The 26,441-nt window shown below is 35.9% G+C and overlaps 1 protein-coding gene across 3 annotated transcripts in view; it reads left to right on the top strand.

Moving 5' to 3' along the window:
• The window catches only part of FSHR (follicle stimulating hormone receptor), a 215,552-nt gene that overhangs the window by 132,458 nt on the left and 56,653 nt on the right, over window positions 1–26,441 (top strand). The window contains exons 3-6 of one of the 3 annotated variants that reach the window (XM_063441479.1): window positions 5,419–5,493; window positions 10,386–10,457; window positions 15,777–15,848; window positions 23,313–23,390. In XM_063441479.1, coding sequence (XP_063297549.1) covers window positions 5,419–5,493; window positions 10,386–10,457; window positions 15,777–15,848; window positions 23,313–23,390 — 297 coding nt within the window. Of the gene's footprint in view, window positions 1–5,418; window positions 5,494–10,382; window positions 10,458–15,776; window positions 15,849–23,312; window positions 23,391–26,441 lie in introns of all 3 variants that reach the window. The other 2 variants (XM_063441478.1, XM_063441480.1) reach the window with 2 other exon arrangements.

Genomic DNA, 26,441 nt, shown 5'->3' with positions numbered 1-26,441 from the left:
TTGCCTTGTATATTTATTTTCTTGTTTTTTTCTCTTAGTCACACGTTCCTGTAAGATGCTAAATATTTGATGCTATTTATAGACACCTAATTTTCCCACAGCAAATTACAATTTGGCTGTCTGATCCCAGCACTCACTTATTTTATTTTAATTGACCTGTGTCTTGTAATGTAGGTTTGCCAACAATGAACCCATACCCATTGACGGGTTTCTCTTTTTTAAGTTCACCCTGTTCTTTGCTCTAAATAGTGTTTACTTGACTTCTCTTTCGTCATTATCCTGAAAACTATATGCATCCTGCTATCATCATCACACCTGATGACCTTGCTTTGTTGATCCTATGTTAGGCCTAGTACTGACTTCATGCTGTGGACATAGTTTTTATTTTTTATTTTGCTTTGGGTTGGCTTGTGGTAGCTTCCATGATGGCTAATGGGATCAGCACAGAAATATCCAAACCTAGGTACTTAACCTGCTCTTCTAGGCACTATCTGCAGGAGAAGAATTTGTGTCTGGAGATGCAACATAGTTATTTTTAGCATTAAATCATTACTTCTTATCGAGTAAAATGTAATTAAATCATCTCTCTGATCTCTGTTAAAAAAATAATGATAATAAATAATAATAACTATCAAAATATATCCTGTTCTTCAACTGTCTACTATTTCATTCCTTTATGCAATCTTCTGCCTTAACTCCTTAGTGACCAGACCGTTTTTAAATGTTCTTACCGTTAAGGACCAGGGCTGTTTTTACATTTCTGCAATGTTTGTGTTTAGCTGTAATTTTCCTCTTACTCATTTACTGTACCCACACATATTATGTACCGTTTTTCTCACTTTTAAATGGTCTTTCGGAAGATACCATTATTTTCATCTTATCATATAATTTACTTTAAAAGTTTTAATAAAATATGATAAAAAATAAAACACACTTTTTCTAACATTGGCCCCTAAAATCTGTTACACATCTACAGCCGCCAAAAAAACAACTGTGTTAAATAGTTTCTAAATTTTGTCCTGAGTTTAGAAATACCCAATGTTAACATGTTCTTATATTTTATTTGCAAGTTATAGGGCAATAAGTACAAGTAGGACATTGCTGTTTCAAAATATATATATTTTAATATGTATCAATAGTGACATTGTAACACTGTTACCAGTCTTTTTAGTAGCCACTTAGTCACAAACACTGGACAAACTTAGCATTTATATTTGTTTGTGTGTTAAAAATGCAAAAAACTATTATGAATGCTAACTTTGGCCACTGTTTGTGACAAAGTGGCTACTAAAAAAAGTCTGAACATAGCTTGGGTTGTCTTCTTTTGCAAATGGTATGTCATCATGGGGGTAATTCTCATTCCTGGCCTACCATACGGTCTCAAAGGCAACATAACCAATCTGGCAAATATAAATGTGAAAAAATGGAAAATCAAGCCTTACATTTGACTGTGTAACTTTTAAAAACACTATAAAACCTGTACATGGGGTGTACTTGTATACTCGGGAGACTTCGCTTAACACAAATATTAGTGTTTCAAAATAGTAAAACGTATCACAACAATGATATCATCAGTGAAAGTGCTGTTTGTGTGTGAAAAATGCAAATAACTTCACTTTCAGTGACAATATCATCGCTGTGATATATTTTACTGTTTTGAAACACTAATATTTGTGTTCAGCAATGTCTCTCGAGTAAAACAGTACCCCCCATGTACAGGTTTTAGGGTGTCATGGAAAGTTACAGGGTTAAATACAGTGCTAGAAAATTTAATTCTCTGGACTTTCTGCCTGGGTTGTCAGACAGGTCCCTCAATTTGCTATCAATAAATTACTTAATTATGTAAAAATATTACATAAATATGCACATAGAATTTTAATATATATATATATATATATATATATATATATATATATATATATATATATATATATACATATTTATATATTTGAAGTCTACGTGTACATTTATGAAATTATTTATGTTATTATGTATATGGATATACATAATGCTGTTCCAAGACTTCAAGACTTCTCCAGGGCTGCACCTATTATGTGGAACTCCCTTCCCTCCTCAATCAGACTTTCACCCAGCCTCCACTCCTTCAAAAAATCTTTGAAAACTCACTTCTTCATTAAAGCGTATCAATTAAACTGTCAGCAGGCTTCTCATCCCCCACCCCATGACTCCTTTCCTGCAACTGTCAAAAATGACCTACCAAGCACTCAATAAACCCTTCTCTAACAAACTATTTAATTCCTCTACTTTAACCCTTTGTGTCACTATACCCCACTCCCTCTAGCATGTAAGCTCATTGAGCAGGGCCCTCAACCTCCTCTGTTCCTGTACGTCCAGTGGTCTGATCTCAATTATGTGTCTGTTAGTCCACCCATTGTACAGCGCTACGGAATTTGTTGGCGCTATATAAATAATAAAATAATAATAATATATATATGGTCTTGATAAAAGTCAGTTTTGGACTCATTAATGTGATGAATTGTTGCTGAAATAAATAGCAGTAATTTGAACAAATATTGAGTCCTATAAGTGCTCTACTTCAAGGTGTGTAATATATATATAATTTTTCAATTTTTTATTATTTTTATATATTTTTATTTACTTAATATTTATATTTAAAAAAAACATATATATATATATATATATTGTGTGTGTAATTTAATTCTAAGTGTATTTTTATACTAATATATGTATATATTAATATAAAAATAGAATTAGTATGGCATTATATATTTATTATATGTATACATATTATATATAGATATAATATATGTATATATATCTCATATATATACGTTTATTTTTTTTAAAAAAATTAACAGATGCATGGAGCCTGCCTGTCAGTTTAGGCAGTCCCCCTACAGGTAGCACTACGGATGCCTATTGTGGCCATGTTATCGCTCTTTCAGAGCGATCACATGGCCCGCAGGGTCCTAATTTGCCGAGGGGGGACTGTTAGGAGAGGTATTGCAGGATGCCTCGACATCAAGGCATTGCTGCAATACCTTTAGAGCGTCTGGAAGTGATCACGATCGCTTTCAGCTCTCATATTTGGGGCAGACGTACTACATACACCCGCGCTCCTTAAGGACCTTTTTTTGTCGAACATACCTGGTACGTCTGCGGTCCTTAAGGGGTTAACCTCTTCTTCCCTCTTCATATGATATTCCTTCTCTTTAAGGAGACCCAATGTCAAACGTTCCTCTCACCTTACTAAACATCTAATTCTTCTGGTCTGGCACTTGAAGGTCTTGTCTGAAGGCTGGTCTTCTTCTATTGAACTACAACAGCATACTCTTTGATTAATACATGCAAATAACCTCAATTTTTTTTTTTACAAAGTCTATAATTTAATATTGTTATGTGTGCTTATCTCTTAGTTTAAAATGTGAAGAGAAATAATCAACTTAATATTATGTTATTTTTTCTGTCACTAAATGAATTAAGTTCACACACAAAACATCACAATTCTTGAAATTTTCATTTTTTAATTACTTTTAAAGTATACACAGGGTTTTTAATTGGCTCTGGCAAATGGCACCAGCAGTTCTTGGGCCCTATCACACAATTGTATTGTACATGTAACCAGAAGGTTCCCACAAACTGTACAATTCCAAACTGTGCAAATCAAATGATCAAGCATGGCATTGTTCAAATTAACCTTTTCAGAACCACAACAGACCAGATTTCTTTGTGATTCTGTGACAGACAAAAACTCATAAAGAATTAAAACAAATATATGAGATCCATATGTATATACCTGTGTGACTTTCACACCCCCACTCAATGCTTGTTTGATGTTGGACTTTAAAAACTGATGTGAGAGTTCTTCAGACCTCCAAATTTACATTGGGGACAGAAAATTGTACTTTTCTCTATCATCACCACGTGCAAGCTTATGGATGGAATAAATGCAATTATCCACCATGTAGGGCTTAATCAATGGCCCTCATTCATCTTATGTGCATTAGAGTGGATAACAGTGGTGGCTGGTCCAAAGGAGCAGATGAGGCACCACCCCCCAGTTTTTGTTGTAAAAGAAAGAAAAAAAATATAGAGCTGCTTGCATGGTAAGGGCTAATGATACGTATGTGTCATTATTGCATCTGCAGTTTTCATTGCCCCTTTATTGATAACAGAAGCTGTTGAGATGCTAAGACAAGTTAAACATTTTAAAAAAATAATTACGATTATAAGGATATTGCAGCAAAGGGTGATTTGGTCTTTGTGACTACCCATCTTCAGAATTTTTGCGTTTCCCTTCGAGGTAGGGCAATTTGATTTTTTGGGACATTTTAGTTGATTGCTATCTAGGGGGAGACCTATCTACTTAGGATTGGTATTCATAATCTTGGGCATGACTTAGACTTCCTAATCTCATAATTATATAACTCACCACCTATGGAGGCTGGCAAGATTTAAGGATGGTGAGATATTGCCCTCTTCCTCCTCCCAATGTATTGGGCTTTACTCACTTAATTCTATGTACTCTCAACCCCTGATCCATCGAGATGCCATTCCTTGGCATACCCTATTAAAAACTTAAACTTATATATGCATATTTGTAGGAAACATCATCCATTTTCAAGAGGTCCAACTCAACCTACTGTTTCTGTAACTCTAGACAGTCTTAAAAGGCAGACCAATGTGCTAGCCTGTCTTTTAGGGCATTCAGGGTATAGAAAACCAATGGCTGATGTCAGAAATACTGGGAACACTGACTGACATTCTGGCTAACATTCTGAGCCTGTGTTCTCATAACCTTATTCTCCTTGTAGGATATATGAGCAAGATGCGATGGCCAATATCATGGTGGGAATTTTGTTACCATGACATTTTCTTATATTTAGCTCATGGTAATTTTATGATGCTTACCATGCGTTACATGGCTAGCATACAAAGAAGTAGAAGTATTTAAATTCCCTTCCAATATGTAGGTTTCACGGAAAAATACTAACAAAAGCTTGTTTTATTACAGGAACATTATTTTATCCAGTTACAGTTCAAAATGTTAGCTGAACCAAAATCCTAGATCCTGTTTCATAAAAGTCAAAATGAACTTCAAGGTTCTGCTTCTAGATAAATACAATTTCTGACTTTATTTTTTAACATATGCTAAAAATAAAAACTGAAAATAAAAATCTAATACACAAAGTGAATCTCTTAATAGGCCAGTAACTTCCTTTTGTAAATATCAATTTTAAGTATACATTTTTTCCAAATATTGCAGTTCACAGGCACATTCAGAGCTTACTCAATTATCCCCATTTATTTGGTTCATCTGCATGTATGATGCATTTATCTATGCTATTTCTTTGGAATTAAGTTGACAGGAGTTATTTATATATGTGCAAAATCCATAATTCAATTTAATTTGTATTTATTTTATGTGTTCTACAGAGAAATTTCTCAAAACGACATGTTGAAATCAATTGAAGCTAATGTGTTCTCAAACATTCCTCAACTGCAGGAAATGTAAGTAAATTAAAGTTTAAAAATCACTAACGTTACAATGCCTGTTAGTCATATTATCTTGGGTTCACAGCAAGAGTGTATTAATTCTATTATTTGTCAAACTGATATGCAGCACAAATGGAAGCCTTTAAAACTATCCCTATGCTGATATTACAAAGGTGTTTCTATAGTATATCTAACTGATTTTTGTTGTTGTTTATTTCAGATTATACTTATATGTATAATTAGTTAAGTAGAAACTAATGTTAGAGAGGTGAATACATTTAACCATTTGCTTTTCAAAACTGTGTATACAAAAGCATGGACTTCCGTTTGCAGTGCAAACTCTTTTTTTAATTCCACTTACCTTAAAGCTTCTATAGCTGTTACCAAATAAGAGTGGCCACTGGTTGAAAGAGCAGGGTTCAGATAAAAATTAGGATGATGTCTGGCGGAAATAGAAATATCAGTTCTATATATCAACTGTGTCTAAATAAGGGGGAGTGGATGAAATAGCATAGATCGCAAAAGTGGGGAGCTTCAAAAGTCGAAATAGTATTTGCATAAGCTGTCTTCCTGCACTTGTATGTTATGTCTATGTATGTGTAAATAAATCTGACAGCTATTCAGGGGTAAAGAAGGAATTTTGCAAAATTGCTTCAAACTGGGTTTTTTGCCTTCTTTCGGATCAACAGCAAAAACAGATGTGAGGAAGGCTAAACTTGATGGACACATGTCTCTTTTCAGCCTATGTAACTATGCCTTTACACAACTACCGAATTTATTGTATATGCATTCCTACTTACTCACTTTCTGGTGACTTTTAGAATTTACATTCCCAAATAAACCATTTAATTTTTCACATTTATGCATAATTGGCTCATGAACGTTTTTATGGATAATACAATATTAATTTGATTTCATACTAATAATTATACATCAAGGTAGGCTCCCCAGCAAGCGAAACTAGCTAGAAGATAAATAAGTTATTTAGTAAATAACGTGTAGTGACCTCTCTTGGTGTACAACAAAAGAGTTAAACCTAAATACAGCACCACAATACAAATAAGAGTGCTGGTTCTATTGTATTATTTGTGTAATTATATATAATTAGGCAATTATAATTTTTTCATAAACATGGAAAAGGCCATCTGTTATATTGGCCCCAATTCCAGCTTTGTTGATAATTAAATAAATAATCTATTGCAGCTTCTTTATTATAGCATCTTGCATTATCCTGATATTTCAGGTTTTTCCAGGTGTGGTAGCACATTTTTAAAGGATTGTAGCTAAAAAAAAAAAACTGGGAACTCCCTTGGTGGAATTAAACCCTGTAGGAGAATGGTCTCTGTTTACTTTCGTTGCACTGAATTTTGATACATCGGGGATAATCGGAGGATTTCATTTATGGTTCGTGATTTAAGAGCTGGGGTCGGAGTCAGTAAGACAGATGGTCTTTTTTGTTGTTGATAATAATGTTGCACACTTTTGTATGAGTGTTTGTGGTTGACTTTACAGATAATTGTACACATTGGGAGGTCACTTCACTTTGACTTAAATTTGGAAGCAATCCATCTAAATTTTCAATAATTGACACTATACTTTATCATGCATAGTCAACCTGTTTTTCTTTTTTTGTTTGTTTGTTTTTTTAGTGTGACAGACTCCCTTGCAGAACCTTGCCTAGGTTACTTGGCACCTGGGGCAGAAATATAAAATTATAGTTGTTTTTTTTCTCCTCTCTGTACACCTCATCCCCCACTAAGGAAATTACACACACAAACTCATATTCATACACATTTATAGTCACATAAATATATGTTCATATACACACACACATTTATACACATACACAGCTCCTTCATACACTCACAGTCACACATGGAGGAGGAGGAGGAGGAGGAGGAGAAGGAGGAGGAGGAGAAGAAAGCCTCAAACCTGAAATATATATTTTACTAGACTTATTTCCCTCTTACACATCCTATATTTCTTGAAGTGAGACTCTACGATCTGAATTTACAGCTCACTATACAGCTTATAGTGCATTAGAAAAAGAAGGAACCTGATTCCACAAAGGTCCATTTGAGTGCTAACTAAACTGTTTCCAAATAAATCAAATGAGATAATTAACCACAGGTGGGAGAATCGGGGAGAACCTGTGCCAGATTTCCCCTCTATGTTAAAAATGACTTGGCAGCAATAGCTGACAGTGAGCTTCTGGCTGCTCACTATGTAGTAGACAAAAAGGCCATCTTTACTAAATATGGTGGCCATATTGACCCCATTTGCTATTTTTGAGTTTAAGAAGGGCTGTAAATATGCTTCAAATACACATGTTTTTTGCATTCGGCTGCTTGAATTTAGGCTGGCATTACATTTAATATTTATGAACAGTTTTTTGCTGATATGACTAAATCAAGGCTTATCATGGTTGGCAATGATCATACATTGTAAGATAAATGGCTACTGTAGGGCCAGCACATGTTCAGTGTATCAGTTTAGTTTGGTGTAGGTTTGTTAAATTTAGGGTTCTTAAAAGGAACACTATAGTGTCAGGAATACAAACATGTATTCCTGACACTACAGGTCTAAACTAGCCCTTTGTGTCCCCGGCCATCCTTACTCCTCTTAAAACTGTTATTTACTCACCTTTTTTCCAGCTCTGTGTGGGACTCCTTATGGCTGGCCCCACCTCTGCTCTTCTTCCTTGGCTGAGAGCAACAAACTTGATAACCTCAGCGAATCCTTTGGTTTCCTACAGGAAAGCACTGTGAGGCTATTGTGTATGCACAGTAAAATGCCACTATGCATCAGTCTGCATATCCTTGTCAATGCATCTCTATAGGGAACTTTCAGCATCTCCGTGCAGAGTGTGGAAACCCTGAATGTAGGTGCTACACACTGTGCAGCACTGACCCAGGAAGCACCTCTAGTAGCCATCTGAGTGACTTCCACTAGATGTGTTCCTTGGCAGTAATATAAACACTGTCTTTCCTCTGAAAAGGTAGTGTTTACATTAGAAAAAGCATGCAGGGACATGCTATAGACACCAGGACAACTACATTGAGCTGTAGTTGCTCTGGTGACTATAGTGTCCCTTTAAGTAATAAAAGACTGTAAACTGGATTAAAACTGATTTTAAGTATTGTAGAGGAAGTATTTAAAACCACATTTTGGTACAGAGTGAAATTCCACCATATGTGAATTTAAGATCGATGAGATAAAATTATTTTATATTTGCATTATAATTTTGCCTGTAACCTTAAATTATTAATTATCATCACACTTTTTTTTTATTTTAGATATGTCAGTTTCAAGCAGCACACTTTTAATAAATATTTGTATTTTAATACGATTTTCAAGGCGTTTATGATTTATTATTTATTATAATTATTGTGAGCATTTATATAGCAACAATATATTCTGGAGGACATTACAAATATACACGATTGATATAAAACAAGTATTGGCATACAAACGTAGAGTTGACAGAGACAAGAGACAAATCTAAATTACTAATTGGACACAACCTTTGGTATCTTGTACAGTAATTAAAACAAAATAATACTATTTACTCAGTTTCATGAGCTTGTATATTATGCCAAGATTTCCAAGATTAGTGGGTAAGTTTCTAGTTAAGCACAAAAATTATACAGTTTGTTCCAATTATGAAAGGTGACAGATAGTTAATGACTGTGACTTATAACGAGTGGATAGCACTCTTAGATTACCCAGAGCGAATAAGGTTCTGTGGTCTAAGGGTCAAACTCTGACAATCTTCACACTAATTGAAACCCATGAGATCTATTAGCTATTTTCCTACTCCTATAAATCTTTCGGGGATTGAGAGAGAATAGATAGAACATCAAATTCAGTGCATCCTTGGTCAATGGTATCAAAATCTAAAATGACTCTATCAATGCATAAGTAGTCGTGATATATTACCCCCCGAGATAGCTTCAATTAAGTTGTAAGTCGTTTTTCTGCTGGTTTTCTGGCCAGAAACAAAACGATTATTTTTCTGGTTTTCTGCCAATGTGGTGTCCACTAGAAAACTGTTAATAAGAATCAAGCAAAATGCTTAATGGCTAATGAAGCAAAATATATTTTTGCAAGTCAGTCTTCGGGCTGAAATAGCTGTGCATTTATTTTTTTTAATTTTTCAATATTACACTTTAACTCGTTCAACTTGAACGAAAAAACGAATGAAGCAGCAACGTGCGCATGTGAAATACTTTTCAAAATATATATTCAAAGGAAACGTACAATAATATAATGTATAACACGTGCTATAGAAATGTTTTTACTAAATTGCAAGTTGTGATAACTTTAATATCAATTAGAGAAATTTGTAAAGATATTAAAATGTCTGCATAATACTACATTAAATCCATCAAGTAATTGTTTTTCTCTTTTATTAGTAGTATAATATTCTTCTGTTTTGTGAATTTAAAATTTTAGATCAAAATAAAAGTTTTTAACAGATAAATGTGATGGTATAATTTGATCCTACAGTTGACGTAGGAAAGAGAGTTTTGAATAATACCCCGAATTACATTGGACTTTCTATCTGTTTCTTGACAGGTTGTTACATAGTCAGAAAGAAAGGCAGCAAGTCAGATATATATATATTGCTAGACAAGTACATGATGGACAGATAGAATAATGATTATAGGCAGAAAATCAGATTGTAGATTCAACTGAGCAAATTCAGACAGACATGTATTTATCTACCTTTTAAGCATTTAGCAATATTATCAAAGGTGGTAAACAGCAGGCTACAAAAATGTATTATTCTTTAATCCACAGCAATGTATTGTGACTATAGCTAATTTTTGTCATTTAATCAAAAGATTTAGCTACGTTCAAATAATGTAATAATATGCTTATTTTTCTTATTTTATTTCTAGAAGAATTGAAAAAGCAAACAATCTTGTAAACATCGACCGAGATGCTTTTCAAAACCTCCCAAAACTCAAGTATTTGTAAGAGTTCTGAAATATTTTATATATTATAGAGTTATATATATATATATATTTTTTTTGCTTTTGTTATTGGGACTCTTCGTATTTTCTGTAATAGCACACAACTGATTCTTCAGCGATTTCACATCCCCCCCCCACGCACTTGTTTACTCGGCGCGGTCTGGGGCCGCAACACATGGCGGCGGGCACCTGGTCGCAGGGGTCACAGGGGTCGCAGGGCTGCGACCCCTGCGACCGCAGTATATACGCCAGTGCATGCAGATACACATACACTTAAAGGACCACTACAGACAACCAGATCACATCAGCTCAATGAAGTGGTCTGGGTGCCAGGTCCCTCTAGTTTTAACCCTGCAGCTGAAAACATAGCAGTTTCAGAAAATCACAGTGAGAAGACGCTGAACGTCCATAGGAAAGCATTGAGTAATGCTTTCCTATGGGCGGTTTGAATGCGCCCGCGGCTCTTGCCACACATGCGCATTCGGAGCTGAGAGGCAGATCGGGGCAGAGAGATCCCCAGCACCAAGGCAGTCCGGCGCTGGAGAAAGGTAGGCGCTTAAGACACAAACACACTCTCACGAACAGACGCATACACACAAGCTAACAGACACACACACACAAACTCTCACGAACAGAAGCATACATACTAGCTAACACACACACATTTACTGACATACATACACACTCACTGACAGACACATACACACTCACTTACAAAACACACACTCACTAACAGACGCACACAAACTAACACACTCAGGAACAGACACACACACACACTCTAACACACACACACACACTTTAACACACACACTCTAACACACACACTCTAACACTAACACAAACTCTAACACTAACACACACTCTAACACTAACACACACACTCTAACACTAACACACACACACTAACACACACATTTTTTTTAATGTAATCCCCCAGCCTCCTTACCTGTGGGAGTGCTGAGGGGATTCCCTGGGGTCCAGTGGTGTCACCGGGCGGGCAGGCAGGCTGGCGGGCGCGCGAGGGAGCACTCTCCCCTGAGTGCTTCCTCTTCAGCTCCCTTGCGCACCGCGTACTGATGCCGGAGCCGTAAGATGACGTCACCCTTATCTGAATGAAGCATTTCAGCAAGTTAAAGTGCTTTAGGGGTCTGGAGTGTCCTTTTAATAACTTTTTTGGGGTTACAAGTAAATAGAGTGTTGGTAAAGGGTTGTCAGGGATCTGGTCGGGAAGGGGTGCTGACCAGTACAGCAATCTCTATGCAACTTCTATAGGGTGGAACCCAGAATGCAAAGAAACCAGTATACACAAAAATCAAGGCAAAAAATAAGTGTATTGATATTTAAAAGAAAAATAGTTAAAATACAAACACAAAGAATATAGGAGAAGGGCCTCTGGATACAGGAAACTCAGGAAAGGCCTCTGGATACAGGAAACTCAGGGAAGGCCTCTGGATACAGGGTACTCAGGGAAGGCCTCTGGATACAGGGAACGCAGGATAGGCCTCTGGATACAGCAAACTCAAGGAAGGCCTCTGGATACAGGGCACTCAGAGAAGGCCTCTGAATACAGGGAACGCAGGATAGGCCTCTGGATACAGGGAAGGCAGAATAGGCCTCTAGATACAGGGAACACAGAAAAGGTCTCTGGATACAGGAAACTCAGGGAAGGCCTTTTGGATACAGGGAATGCAGGATAGGCCTCTGGATACATGGAATGCAGAATAGGTCTCAGGAAACAGGGAACACAGGATAGGCCTCTGGATAAAGGGGACACAGAATAGGCCTCTGGGTACAGGGAAGGTAGAAAAGGCCTCAGGATACAGGGAGGGCAGGATAGGCCTCTGTATACAGGGGAAGGCAGGATAGGCATCTGGTTACAGGGAACACAGAAAAGGCCTCTGGATACAGCACACTCAAGGAAGGCCTCTGGATACAGGGAATGCAGGATAGGCCTTAGGATAAAGGGAACATAGGATAGGCCTCTGGATACAGGTAAGGCAGAATAGGCCTCTGGATACAAGGAACACAGAAAAAGGCCTCTGGATTCACGAAACTCCAGGAAGGCCTCTGGATACAGGGAATGCAGGATAGGCCTCTGGATACAGGGAAGGCAGAAAAGGCTTTAGGATACAAGGAAGGCACAATAGGCCTCTGGATACGAAGAAGGCAGCTCAGAAACACAGGGAGACAGCTAGCACAGGAACACGGGATAGACAGGACCATACCAACAACATCAACATTAATGAACTGGCCAACAAGAAATGGTGAAACTTAACTAAATAGGGAGATGTTAATCACAAAGTAAGGGAGTGAGAGAGTTCTCAGTCTGGGTGCAGCAGCCTGGAATAGCATCATAGGCAGGTAGTGGCACTGTGAGGTAACTGGACCAGACTGAGAATAAACCAAATTGTGACATAAATATAGTTTTGGTCACTAATTTAAAGGAAAATTATCATAACTATTTACTATCATAAATGTGAAATCAAAATGAATTTAAATTTAAGGTTGGAGTAGCATAACTGAAAGTATAACTGACTTAGAGAATTTTCCAGTTCAGTTATGTTATTCTTCACTTAGAATTTCGTAAATAAGCCTGTATGAAACTAACTTTCTTTGTGAAATCACATTTCAAAATTTTATAGCCACTAACTTTAATTTATTAGAGAGAATAGCCAACTTATTAACAATAGTTATTCAATGTGTTTCACCTGCAAAATAAGCTATGGAAGATTTACAGTAAGTTTGAAAAATATATAAATGATTTAGATGGAATTAAAAGGAGGGCTAATAAAATGTTGCATGGAATGTTTTAAAAATCCATTATAAACTTCAAAATTCATTATATATCTTAAAAATGTTAACAAAGTGGGGAGGCAAACTAGAAATCCTAAAATTTTCAAATGTATAAAGGGATTAAATAAAGTTCGACACAGTTCCTAAATTCATGCCAAAATGTAATTACCTTCAAAGTAGCTTTCGTAAAGAAGATGATAAACAGATCTTTTATGTTGCTTTATGGGAGTTCACTGCCACTTTACCTGCCAGGTGGACAATCTTTCAAAATCAGTAGAATGTATTCTGTAAATTTGCAGCAATTGCAATAATGTATTCGAGGCATATCTGCTCTAAGGTACATGGTTCCGAGGAAATACATCTTTATGTTTGATTTGTAAAGTTTGAACATCTTGACAATTTTTTGATCCATAGTCTGTTTGCAGCCAATTTCTCCAGTCAACGTGCCAAACATAAATGTTCCTTGTTCTTCTGTATACATGTTTACTATGGTAGCATGTTTAAACTCCCACTGTGTCTGTATATATATCAGCCATATTTATTATTTCATATGGCCATCTGGCAAGCATTTAATGTAGCCCCTCGTTGCAGGTTAATTTAAATTTTTTATAACATCTCCTTATGCTTTGAATATGCCATGTATTATAGTGATATATTTAATTGCTTTGTGAGAACTACTCACCATATTTCCAGCATGACAGTACAGCCACCACGGTAGCTTTATCAATTTAAAGAAATTTAACACACTCTCTGCTCCCTCCTTCTTTCTGGAAATCTTCTAATATTTGTATTCGAGGCCCAATGCCATAGTGAGTTGTATAGTGGTATATGCGTGTTACCTTTTATCTAATAAGTCGGTTGTGGTGTGCCGGAAGCGACGAAGCGGTAGGCCTGTAATAAAGAGGGCGAGACACAAAAGCAGTAGTGCAAGCCTGTGCCAAAGTATATTAGGATAGTATAAGTGTGGACTAGAGATTTTAAAAAGCATATAGATAAAACATATATATAAAGTGCAATCAAGAAGTTAGTAATTGGGATGTTGCTATTACATATAAATAGTCCAAACGGTTCACAGTTGCACTATGGCAATAAATGTCTTTTAAGGTGCTTTTGGTGATGGGGTGTCCTCACTGTTTATAGTAGTCCGATTGTTCTCGTAATATGGAAGACACAAAATAAAGAAGACAGATCGTATAGAATGTATGGATCAATATGTGTGAGGAGAAAGATATATATATTTGACTCACATTTAAAAGAGCTATAGCCAGCTCGGGTGTGACAGGCATACAGTGGTATGATCCCCACTTATAGGATATATGGTGGTTGTCTTCTGGAGGGAATGATGTCCAACTCCCAGGAAAGGGATATATAAAACAACTGATAGTGCTCTCAGTGTATACAGGGTATAAAATTAACATAAAAATGAAAATGTACTTACAAGTATAGTGCAGGCCAACTGCAAAATGATAACAGCATTTGTGGTATGATCCCCACCTCGGATAAACTTGTAAACACACAATAGAATCGGTAAAAAGCCAGGTAAAAAATAGAGAATGTGTATAAAAAGATAGTTTGCACAAAATAGTAACCAAAAAAACTTTTAATTAGATAAAATACACAAATAAAACAATTTACGTGTTTTGCCACTAGGGCTTTTTCAAAATGGGAGAAGATCAACAACCTGGCTATTAGGAGCTTTGCCGCTTGGGAAATACAGTTCACAGCCGTTTTTAGAGGCTTAGGGCTGCCGTTTTTTATGGCAACCGCCTCATTGATATAATTTACTTTAATAAAGAGGGCCCACCCTAGGAGTAGTATAAAGATGATGAGTGGTGGGAGTGGTCTGCAAATTACCAGACCAGTAATGGTATGGTAGACAGGATGGGAGTCCCTTAAAAGGGAACTGAAATCCCTCCCACAACTACAAGCCCAGTTGGAAAACTTGCAAAAAAGGGGCCAGGTGAAGCATTGGCATCAAAATAGAATGTAATTTATAACTATTGCTATTCTCCTTGATCAAGCACAAATTGAGTTATTTGTATGTTCCTCCAACTGTTTACCTGCGAGTCTGTCTACCATATTTCATTTCTAAGAAGATATAAAATATACCACAGGGTAAATTATTGAAAGAATAGATAATAATTATTATGGTTTATGTTTTGTTGTTTATATTTTCTCAGAATTCTAGGTTTAAATGGTTTAGTCAACTATATTTTAAATTTAAATAGTATCCAACTGATATCATAATGAAAACACCCTAGACATTTAATAAAGGAGATAAGGGCATTTCTTGCTTTTATTTTTTAATACAGTCATTGCATGAACAGTGGCTATAATATTATTGTTAAACCTCTAACTGTCAACAATCGTTTAAACTCTTTCTAATACCAACTATCAGAATTATTTATTTTCACGTAGTATGTAGCAAGTGCATCTTAATCCATACTCTTATTTACTTTAATAAATAATTCAATGTATTGAGGAGACAATAATTTGAAGCTTTCTATTTTATTTTTCTCCTAGGTTAATATCCAACACAGGGATTCATTTTATTCCTACTGTGTCCAAGATACAATCTCTACAAATTGTGTTACTGTAAGTCTTCCATATTACATATTTAATAATTTCAGCAATGCAAAATAATGAAGTGTGTGTTGGAGAGCATGAATTTGTACAAACCTTATTGCCATTGCTAGATGAAAATATAGATCAACAAAGAGATACAAAAATAATAATACATTTTTTTCATTTAATTATATTTATCATGCCTTATGTGAAAATCAGATCATCGGATTACTAAGTTCATCAGCTTTCTTTTTGGCAATTATTAATTATCCATAACTGAATGAACCAAACCATGGTTACCATTTTTTTCAGGATATGAATGATGTTATCTCTGGTTATATTGGAATGATGTGAGACTGAAATTACATATAAAAAAAAGCAAATAAATAAACAAAAATTGAAATAAGCTATATATCTTTACTATCCAAGTCCTCATATTAACCCCTTCAGGACGGAGTCAATAGTACACGTTCTGATCAAAACAAAACGTAAACAAAAACTGGAATTTGCGCTATATGTCTGTTCAACCGTAATTCACCTCTTTCATATTAAATGCACCCACACTTATTATATATCATTTTGTTCAGGAGAAACAGGGCTTTCATTTCATATAAAATATTTGTATATGAAACAATTTAGTATGAATAAAATAAAAAAAAACTGTGAGAAATTTGAATTTTTTTTTTACATTTGTAGTTCCGCCTCACATTTTAGCTGTAAATGTCATAATACTGTTAGGTTTTACTGCAACAAAATGCACATATTTGTAATCAGCGATGTCTCACGAGTACAACAGCACCCCCCATTAACAGGTTTTATGGTGTTTTGGAAAGTTACAGGGTCAAATATAGAAAGTTCCATTTTCAAATTGAAATTTGCCAGATTAGTAATGTTACCTTTGAGACGGTGTGGTAGCCCAGGAATGAGAATTACCCCCATAATGGCATACCATTTGAAAAAGTAGACATCCCAAGGTATTGAACGTGGGGTATGTTTAGTTTTTTTTAGTAGCCACTTAGTCACAAACACTGGCCAAAGTTAGCGTTCATATTTGTTTTTGTGTGAAAAAAGCAAAAAACTAATATTTGGCCAGTGTTTGTGACTAAGTGGCTACTAAAAATGACTGGACATACCCCGTTTGCAATACCTTTGGTTGTCTACTTTTGCAAATGATATGCCATCATGGGGGTAATTCTTATTCCTGGGCTACCATACGGTCTCAAAGGCAACATAACTAATCTGGCAAATTTCAATGTCAAAAAAATGAAATGCAAGCCTTATATGTGACTTTCTAACTTTCCAAAACACCATAAAACCTGTACATGGGGGGTACTGTTATTCTCGGGAGATTTCACTAAACACAAATATTAGTGTTTTAAAACAGTAAAACATATTACAACAATAATATAGTCCATAAAAGTGCCGTTTGTTTGTAAAAAATGCAAAAAACTTCACTTTTACTTAAAATATCATCATTGTAATACAATTTACCAGTTTTAAACACTAATATTTGAGTTCAGCGAAGTCTCCTGAGTAAAACAGTACCCCCTATATACAGGTTTTATGGTGTCTTGGAGAGTTACAGGGTCAAATATAGTGCTTGCAAATTAAATTCTCTGCACTTTCTCCCTGTGTTGTCAGGCATGTCAATCAAATTTTAATTAATCAAATGACATAATTATGTTAAAAAATTACTTAAATATACACGTAGAATTTTAATATATATGCATTTATAGGTATATAAATTCTACGTGTATACTAATGTAATCTTTTATGTAATTATATGTATTTATCTCTATATATATATTTGCGGTTATTTGTATTTTATATATAGATAGATATATATAGAATGTCATTCTAAGTGTATTCTGTTTCCAATATATATATATATTAATAACATAATACAGTTAGAATGAAATTACATATGAATATATAATTTATTTTATATTTTGTTTCAATATTTTATTTATTTAATTATTTTATTTATTTATTATTGTAATTATACGTATATATATATATAATATATATATGTAGATCTATTATATATAATATATATACATATTATATATATGTAACGTCATTCTAAGTGTATTTTAATACTAATATATATACTAATATTAATATTAAAATACATTACGTATGACGTTACATATATATAATATGTATATATATTATATATATAATATGTACACATATTATATATATATATATATAAAAAGGCATTTAATTTATTTTATAACATTTTAATATTTTTTTTTTTTACACTACCTACCAGCAGGGGGACTGTCTAATATTTTAGACAGTCCCCCTGCTGGCAGATCCATAGCCAGCTATAGTGGGCCATGTGATCGCTCTTTGAGAGCGATCACATGGCCCCCGGGGGCCTCATTTGCCGGAGGGGGGCTGCCTGGGCTCTCAGACAGCCCCCCAGAAGAGGATCGCGGCGGAGGTGAGTACCTCCTAGCTCCTGGGGCTGCAAGCCGTTACGGCGTTCTATGCCGCCGCAACGGCTTTAAAGCCCTTTAAAGCCGCAACGGCATAGAACGCCGTAACGGCGTTAAGGGGTTAAAGCTATTGTGTAAGCTATATCCAAGTCATGAGGTCTATAACAACAATACTTCCAAATCAATAGCCTAGATATAGATCTTGTTACCTGGAAACTTGCCCAAGGAGATAATTTGAAACAAATTAAAGTTGCCACTAAAGGGCATTCAACATATTTGTTTTACTGTTCTTATCTTTGACATTAGCTTTGCATTAAGGAAAATGTGATAAATGGGATTCATGCATATTAACATTGTGTGTATATATAAAGTTAAGAACAACTTTGCAATGAGGATAACACATTCAAGAATTAGTTAATTTGAATTATATTTCTCATGATTTATTGTTCCTTTAGTGACATATAGGTCAGTTTCCTACTAAGAAGTAAAGACACAAGGAAAGAAAAATCCAAAAAGACGTATTACCAAACCTTAGGGTGGTGTATTATTGAAATCTCAGGGGGCATATGATTAGCCAAAGGTCAGGTCTATGGAGGTATTCAAATATAAGGTAACTAGCTGGGTCAGTATTCTGTCAGACTGCTCGGATTTGGCTCAAGGCCAAGGTCAAACAATGGAATTGTGAAGTTACAGATTGCTAATGTGCATAGAGGTGTAAGAACAATGAAAGAGCACTGTAAGATGGATCAAAGAGATTTAAATAAAATAATGGCAATCAGTGCTTTTCCAGTGATGCCAAAAGATGCTCATGTATAAGTATAGACATAGACAAGGTTTAAGTGTCAATAAAAGATGCAAGTCTGCAGAGAATGGAGTCATTACTGAATTCTGTAGACACTGTTTAATTTGGAATTAGAAGGTAAGAAAAGTATTTTACAAATGTTTTTAATAAATGTAATACTCCACACAAAATTTGCATAGGAGAGCACGTAGCTACCTAAAGTGCAAGTTATGGGTGCAGACCTAAACATATCTCACATGTACCAAATCACAATATACTTCAAATTTACAAGGATGTACATCTATGCGACTGATTATAATAATATCACCTTTATTGACTCAAGCTAAAACACATATATAGCAATATCACTCAGGGAACCATAAATGAGCAGGCTAGATACAATACTAACAGCAGATATAACTCAAACTGATAGCCTCTCAGAGTGACACACGTGTCACAGAAAACCCCTGTTGTTTCGGCACACTCAGGTGCCTATCAGCGACAGAGCTAAAACAGGGAGGACATGACACTCAGACCTTTCATTGTGATAAAGTGGTCTCGGAGTCTATAGTGTTCCTTAAATGCTCTATGTGTATGAAGATTTCCCTTTTACAACTCTCCATCTCCTTTTCATGAAGCCCAGGTTAGTTAGCCATCGCAAATGTATTTATTATAGAATGTTACCCTATCTATTAAAAATTCCTTTGACAATAATTTTTTTGTACATAGGATATAGTTAACCATGTGTATTTAGCTTCTGGCTCTATCAAACAATTAAAAAATATGTCGCTAATAACATTTGAACAAGGCAAGATGAACTTAAGTCTTCTTAAAAAAACATTTTCAAATCCTGAATCCATGAAACTGGTGACGGACAACACTTGTCTTCACGATTGCCATTGTATGCAGCCAGACCTCGCAATGGTGTATTCACGATTTGCATAATTGCAAATGACATTAATCAATTGCAAATTAATTTCATTTGAAAATTATAACAAAGGCTTACAGCGCAGCGGCCTAGGGAGTTGCGATGTTGCAAGCCTTTGAATGCTGAATACAGAGAAATATATGACAGGAGCAATATATATATATATATATATATATATATATATATATATATATATATATATATATAAAACATGGGTACAATGGGAATAGTGAACACAGGAAATAAATTGCACCAAATTATTGGAATATTTGTGGAAAAGTTAAAATTTTACATATTCAGAAAATTTATTTAGTTACAATGTTGTTTTCTTCTCTGTAACTTCATTATTTGGTTAAAAAAAATTTTGACCAAGCAAACTGCTTGGTATTGAAAGGAGTTAACTGACCCTGACATAAGTGCTGAAATGTATCTGATACTGTTGTTTCAGAGGAGGACTCTTGAGTGAAGGGTGATGGAGTTCGACAAACATGAGAAAAAAAATTGTAAAAACATATAGTGATACGGTGCAGAAGTAAACAAAGTGAATTAAGAAACTCAGTGGGGAGGGAGTGTAAATCAAGCTTTCAAGGCCACAAGACATTTCTAAGACCTATAGCAAGCATGTCAAACATGCGGCCCATGTGCCGCGAGTGGCCCACAGTGAATATATTTGCCATCCGCCTGCCCTGGGGCCGCTTTCATCTGTGGCTGCGACCAGCCGCAAAACAGGAAAAATATTTCCTGATTCTTGCTCTCCCGGCCGAGTGGCTGTGTGTCTGACGGACAGCAAATCGTAAGGTAGGAGAAGAGGGGCTTGGGGGTGGGGGTGGGGGTGGGGGGGTGGGGCAGTGTATTAATTTGAGGGAGGGGGCACTCTATTATTTTGAGGGAGGGGGCACTGTATTAATTTGAGGGAGGGGGCACTGTATTAATCTGAGGGAGAGAGGGGGCACTGTATTAATTTGAGAGAGGGGGCACTGTTTTAATTTGAGGGAGGGAGATGACCAGTGTATTAATTTGGGGGATGGGGCAATGTATTAATTTGAGGGTGGGAGGGGGCAATGTATTAATTTGAGGGAGGGAGGGAGGGGGCACTGTATTCATTTGAGGGAAGGGGCACTGTATTAATTTAGGGGAGGGGGCACTATATTAATTTGTGGGAGGGAGAGGAACAGTGTAATAATTTGAGTCAGGGAGGGCAGTGTAATAATTTGAAGGAGGGGGCACTGTATTAATTTGAGGGTGGCAGGGAGCATTATTTATTTGGGGGAGGGAGGGATGGGGTCAGTGTATTAATTTGAGGGTGGGGGCAGTGTATTAATTTGGGGGAGAGGGGGAGCAATGTATTTTTTTGGGGGGGGCACTGTATTCATTTTGGGGATGGAAGGGGCACTGTATTAATTTGAGGGAAGGAGGGGGCACTATATTAATTTAGGTGAGGGAGAGGGACAGTGTAATAATTTGAGGGAGGGCAGTGTATTAATTTGAAGGAGGGAGCACTGTATTAATTTGAGGGTAGGAGGGAGCACTATTAATTTGGGGGAGGGAGGTGGCCAGTGTATTAATTTGAGGGAGGGAGGGGGCACTATATTAATTTGGGGAGGGAGGGGCACTTTATTAATTTGGGGGAGGGAGGGGTATTGTATTAATTTGAGGGATGAAGGGGGCACTGTATTAATTTAGGGGAGGGAAGAGGCCAGTGTATTAATTTGAGGGAGGGCAGTGTATTAATTTGAAGGAGGGGGCACTGTATTAATTTGGGGGAGGGAGGGGGCCAGTGTATTAATTTGAGGGTGGGAGGGGACAGTGTACTAATTTTGGGGAGAGATGGGGGCAGTGTATTCATTTAAGGGAGGGGGGCACTGTATTAATTTGGGGGAGGGAGGGCACACTGTATTAATTTGAGGGAAGGAGGGGGCACTATATTAATTTAGGGGAGGGAGAGGGACAGTGTAATATTTGAGGGAGGGAGGGCAGTGTATTAATTTGAAGGAGGGAGCACTGTATTAATTTGAGGGTAGGAGGGAGCACTATTAATTTGGGGGAGGGAGGTGACAGTGTATTAATTTGAGGGAGGGAGGGGGCACTATATTCATTTGAGGGAGGAAGGGGGCACTGTTTTAATTTAGGGGAGGGAAGGGGCCAGTGTATTAATTTGAGGGAGGGTAGTGTATTAATTTGAAGGAGGGGGCACTATATTAATTTGAGGGTGGGAAGGGGCACTATTAATTTGGGGGAAGGAAGAGGTCAGTGTGTTAAATTGGGGGGAGGGCAGTTCAGAGTGGTAGTGGTGTGGGGTGCAGTGTATTAATTTAAAAGAGGGAATGGGCAGTATATTAACCTGGGGGAGGGAGGGGCCAGGGTTTTACATTTGGGAGTATTGGCAGTGTATTAATGGGAGAGAGGGTGCAGTGTATTCATTTGGGGAAGTAAAGGGGCCATTGTATTAAATTGGTGAAGGGTGGGCAGTGTATTTATTAGAGGGAGGGAGGGGACCAGTGTATCAGAGTGGTGGGGGGCAGTGTGTTAAATTGGGGGGATGGAGGGCAGTGTATTAAAATAGAGTGGTGGGAGTGGGGCCAGTCTATTCAATTAGAGTGGAGTGAGAAGGGCAGTGTATTAGATTAAGGGGCAATGTATTAGATCGGATGAAGGGGGCAGTGTATGGGGGAGTGGATGAGTAGAGGGAGGAGGGGTATTTATATGAAAATGCATTTCTTAAAATATACTTGCTCTTTTGTTTATTTTGAAGCCCTACGAGTGTGAGGACGTCCATTTTTTATACTGTAGCTTTCTAAATAAACCTATGTTTCTATGGAAACTGAAGTATGTTTGTTTTTGCGACCCACATAAACGTAAACCTTGTTTATTTGGCCCATCTTATCCTTTGAGTTTGACATGCTTGACCTATAGTGAGTTACAATGGTTTTGCATGGTTGGCGCTTACTGTCAAGGCTATGCTTGAAGTATAAATAAATTAATTCACTCATTATTCTGCGTAAAAGTTAAATCCCATTCAATCCAGATAGATTATTCTGAACATACCAAAACAGAAAACAAAATGTATACATATGGTCTTGTTACTTTAACAAGTTAGTCAGCATTTATGTAATACTAAATACATTTTGAAGATATTTCAAACATATTCCAAAAAAAATGTGATTTTAAATCTACAAAGATGTCCCAAAACTACCCTAACAAGGTTTTTGTATAGAGTTGTCATTTTTTATATTGTTATTACGTAAGGTGACATTGCCAACAATTGCAAGCATTTAAATATTTTTATATTATTTATTGTAATAATATAATATTTTAATATAAACACATTGTTTATGTTTTAGGGAAATTCAAGACAATATTAATATCAAGAAAATCGAAAAAAACTCATTTGTCGGACTCAGCACAGAACATATTGCAATGTAAGTATATATTTATTTATCAACTAAGCAATCGAACAAGCAGATTGCGGCAGCTGTTGATAAAGCGCAGTGCCAGGAGTAAAAAATGCATTCCGGGCCTTTCGGACCTTCCTTGGGTCACTTCTATGTTGTTCTTCCCCCTTCTTACAGGTGCCGTTCTTCTATCATTTATTCCAAGCTTCTGTTTTACTTTTGACATATTTTTTTTTGCGGTGGGATTTACTGCATATTATGACAGGCTAGGATCACAGAGCATGTTGTTGTCAACCTTCACATACTATATAATATTGGACTGGCACATATAAGGACTGTTCTAGGCAATTTTTTGCTTGTATTTCCGTTTTTTTGTTTTTTTTTTAATAAATGTACCTTTTCTGAGAAGATTGGTGTGCAGTAGAAGGTCTGAGTGTGCAGATATTAGGGACCATTTGGAGATAAGTTTATATATTTATTTATGACTCATAATGATATAATTTATGGCTCACTATTCACATGGACCTCAAGAGGGCAGTAGTAATTCCAAATAAGCTACAGCTGTTTTTGTATTCTTTGTTTTCCCCGTTTTTTTTATTATAAAGGGGTGTTCACTCCTTTACTGTATTGTAGGTGTATTGCGAAACTGATAATGTGCCTAGTGGGTTATGCAATATGTATTGGTACTTCCGTTGTCTAATATTATTCTTCCATTGTCATCTCAACATTGTGTATGTTTGTATGACGTAGTTTACTTGTATTCGGCCCATCAATTTCAATATAAACTACATTGACTATAAAATTTATGGCCATTAAGCACTGTCTAATTTTCTAAATATGATAGTGGAGTTAATTAATGAACAATGTAGTAAAATAAAAAGATTGTTCTGTGGAAAAAGGAGCTTAAATGGAATAGATTGCAGTACAATACACAACAAAGTGGTAGTAGCTCACACACCAAAAGTAGGAACTCTCCAACCTACTAGCAATCAAATGTGTACAAAAAAACGCTATTGTGCAAATGCATGCCAAATAGTGCAAAATGTGGAGCGCTTTAACAATAAAGTAAACACTTACTCCTGGAATTCTCAGGAGATATAGGTAGATAATAGGTAGGTCATTATACATCCATGGTAGGTAGAAAACCTCAAGATGGAGACAAAAACAGAAAACAGGGAAGCAATGCTAACCCTGGTGCAGAAATCCTTGGTATAATAGATTGTCAGGTATGGATAACAATTAGCTTCTCACCTTGTCAGGAGCCAATAACTGGGCTCCAAGTATGCAGATGTAGTGTCAAATATAGAGTGACACAGCCCTTCTTTACAGCAGCATACATATAACACTAGTCCACTTGAATAGAAAATATAACATTTATTGTAAATATAGCTTTAAAACAATAAAATCAATATACTCAAGTGCTAGTGCTTGGTCCAAGACGCGTTTTGCCTGTGTGATTCGGCTTTATCAATTGGTATAGAAATGCTGCCAGTACAAGTTTTAAATATCCCCTAATGGGAGTTAATTGGAGGATGGCATCCGTGATACATCCAATCACGGCGCTCATGTTGGTGGGAGTGTAGAGACTCAGCTGCTGATAATATTCCTGACATCGTGAGGTCATCACGCATGACGGCTCGTGCGTGTGACATCACACGCGAAAGTAAACCCTTCGTATAAGTCCGTCCCACATCAGTGATGTTTCCGAAAAGTATTGCGCTTGTCTGAAATGTCCGGAATGTCCCCTCCGGCTTCCAGTCATGACGTGGGCGTTTTAATTCTCATGATAAAAATCCGCCATTTTTCTTGAGGGCAATGTGTTGGAAATCAATGTCCATACATAGTCCGATATTAGTCCAGTGTCAGAGGGTATTCCTAGATGTTATTAGTTCTCCAAAGAACATAGTCATAACAAAAAATGGAAAAAGAAATTATACATTATCCATAAATAGAAGATTGTTCAAAAAATGACATCTTGTATACATATAGCAAATTAATGAATAAATCCTATATGCTGATATCATTACATAATGGATAAAGAAAGTGCAGTATATGAGGCTTGAAATGATGACTTCGTACATATAAAGAATATATATATATATATATATATATATACATATATATATATATAAAAATATATATATATAAAATATATATATAAAAATATATAATATAAAATAATTAAAATAGTAGCTAAAATATATATAAATGGGGCTAAAACATATATATATATATATATATATATATATATATATATATATATATTAAAAAGTGATAGTAATAACACTATAAAAAATGGCAAATTTCGAAGTCATCATTCAGTCCATGAGGTTGCATTGTGTCCAAATTAAAAATCCATTTCATCTCTGTTTGTCCTATGTTCTTAATTAGATCGCCCCCCCTCCAATTTACAGAGACTCTCATGAATTCCATAAAGCGGGGGTCACAATTATATTTTTCTTTAAAATGCATAGAGACACTATGTTTTTTAAAACCATTGTTTATAGTTCTTATATGTTCTTGAATTTGTGTGTTCAATGTTCTAATAGTTCTTCCTATATACGTTAACTTACATGGGCAGGTGATTTTATATATGACTCTTGTGGAATGACAAGTAATTAGTTGTTTAATTTTAAACTTTTTTCTAATATCTCTGGGATGATCGAATTCCTTTATCACTCGTTTCGAGCTTTGGGTATTCTTACAAGCTCCACAAGAGCCACACCCATAAAATCCATTTGTCTCATTGAAAAAAGATGATTTTGCAGTGTTTTTTTGCGATGATAAATGGTTGTGTAATAAACTACTGCTCAAATTGTGTGCACCCCTATATGTTATCATAGGTGTGTCAGGAAGTAAAAAATGAAGGACAGGATCGTTTTTTAAAATTGGCCAATATTTTCTGATTATTTTCTTGAGTTGTTTACTGTTACAATTAAAATCACAAATAAAGTTAAAATTCTGGTGTTGTGTATTCGTTTTTTTTATCTTTATATATAAGTAGATTGTTTCTGTTTTTAATTTCTACCTCCTCATAAGCTTTCACTAACAATTCATTACTATATCCTTTTTCTCTAA

The sequence above is a fragment of the Pelobates fuscus genome, chromosome 2 (assembly GCF_036172605.1).
Source record: "Pelobates fuscus isolate aPelFus1 chromosome 2, aPelFus1.pri, whole genome shotgun sequence".
In the NCBI taxonomy this organism is placed as follows: Eukaryota; Metazoa; Chordata; class Amphibia; order Anura; family Pelobatidae; genus Pelobates; species Pelobates fuscus.
This window is presented reverse-complemented; position numbering and strand designations above follow the sequence as displayed.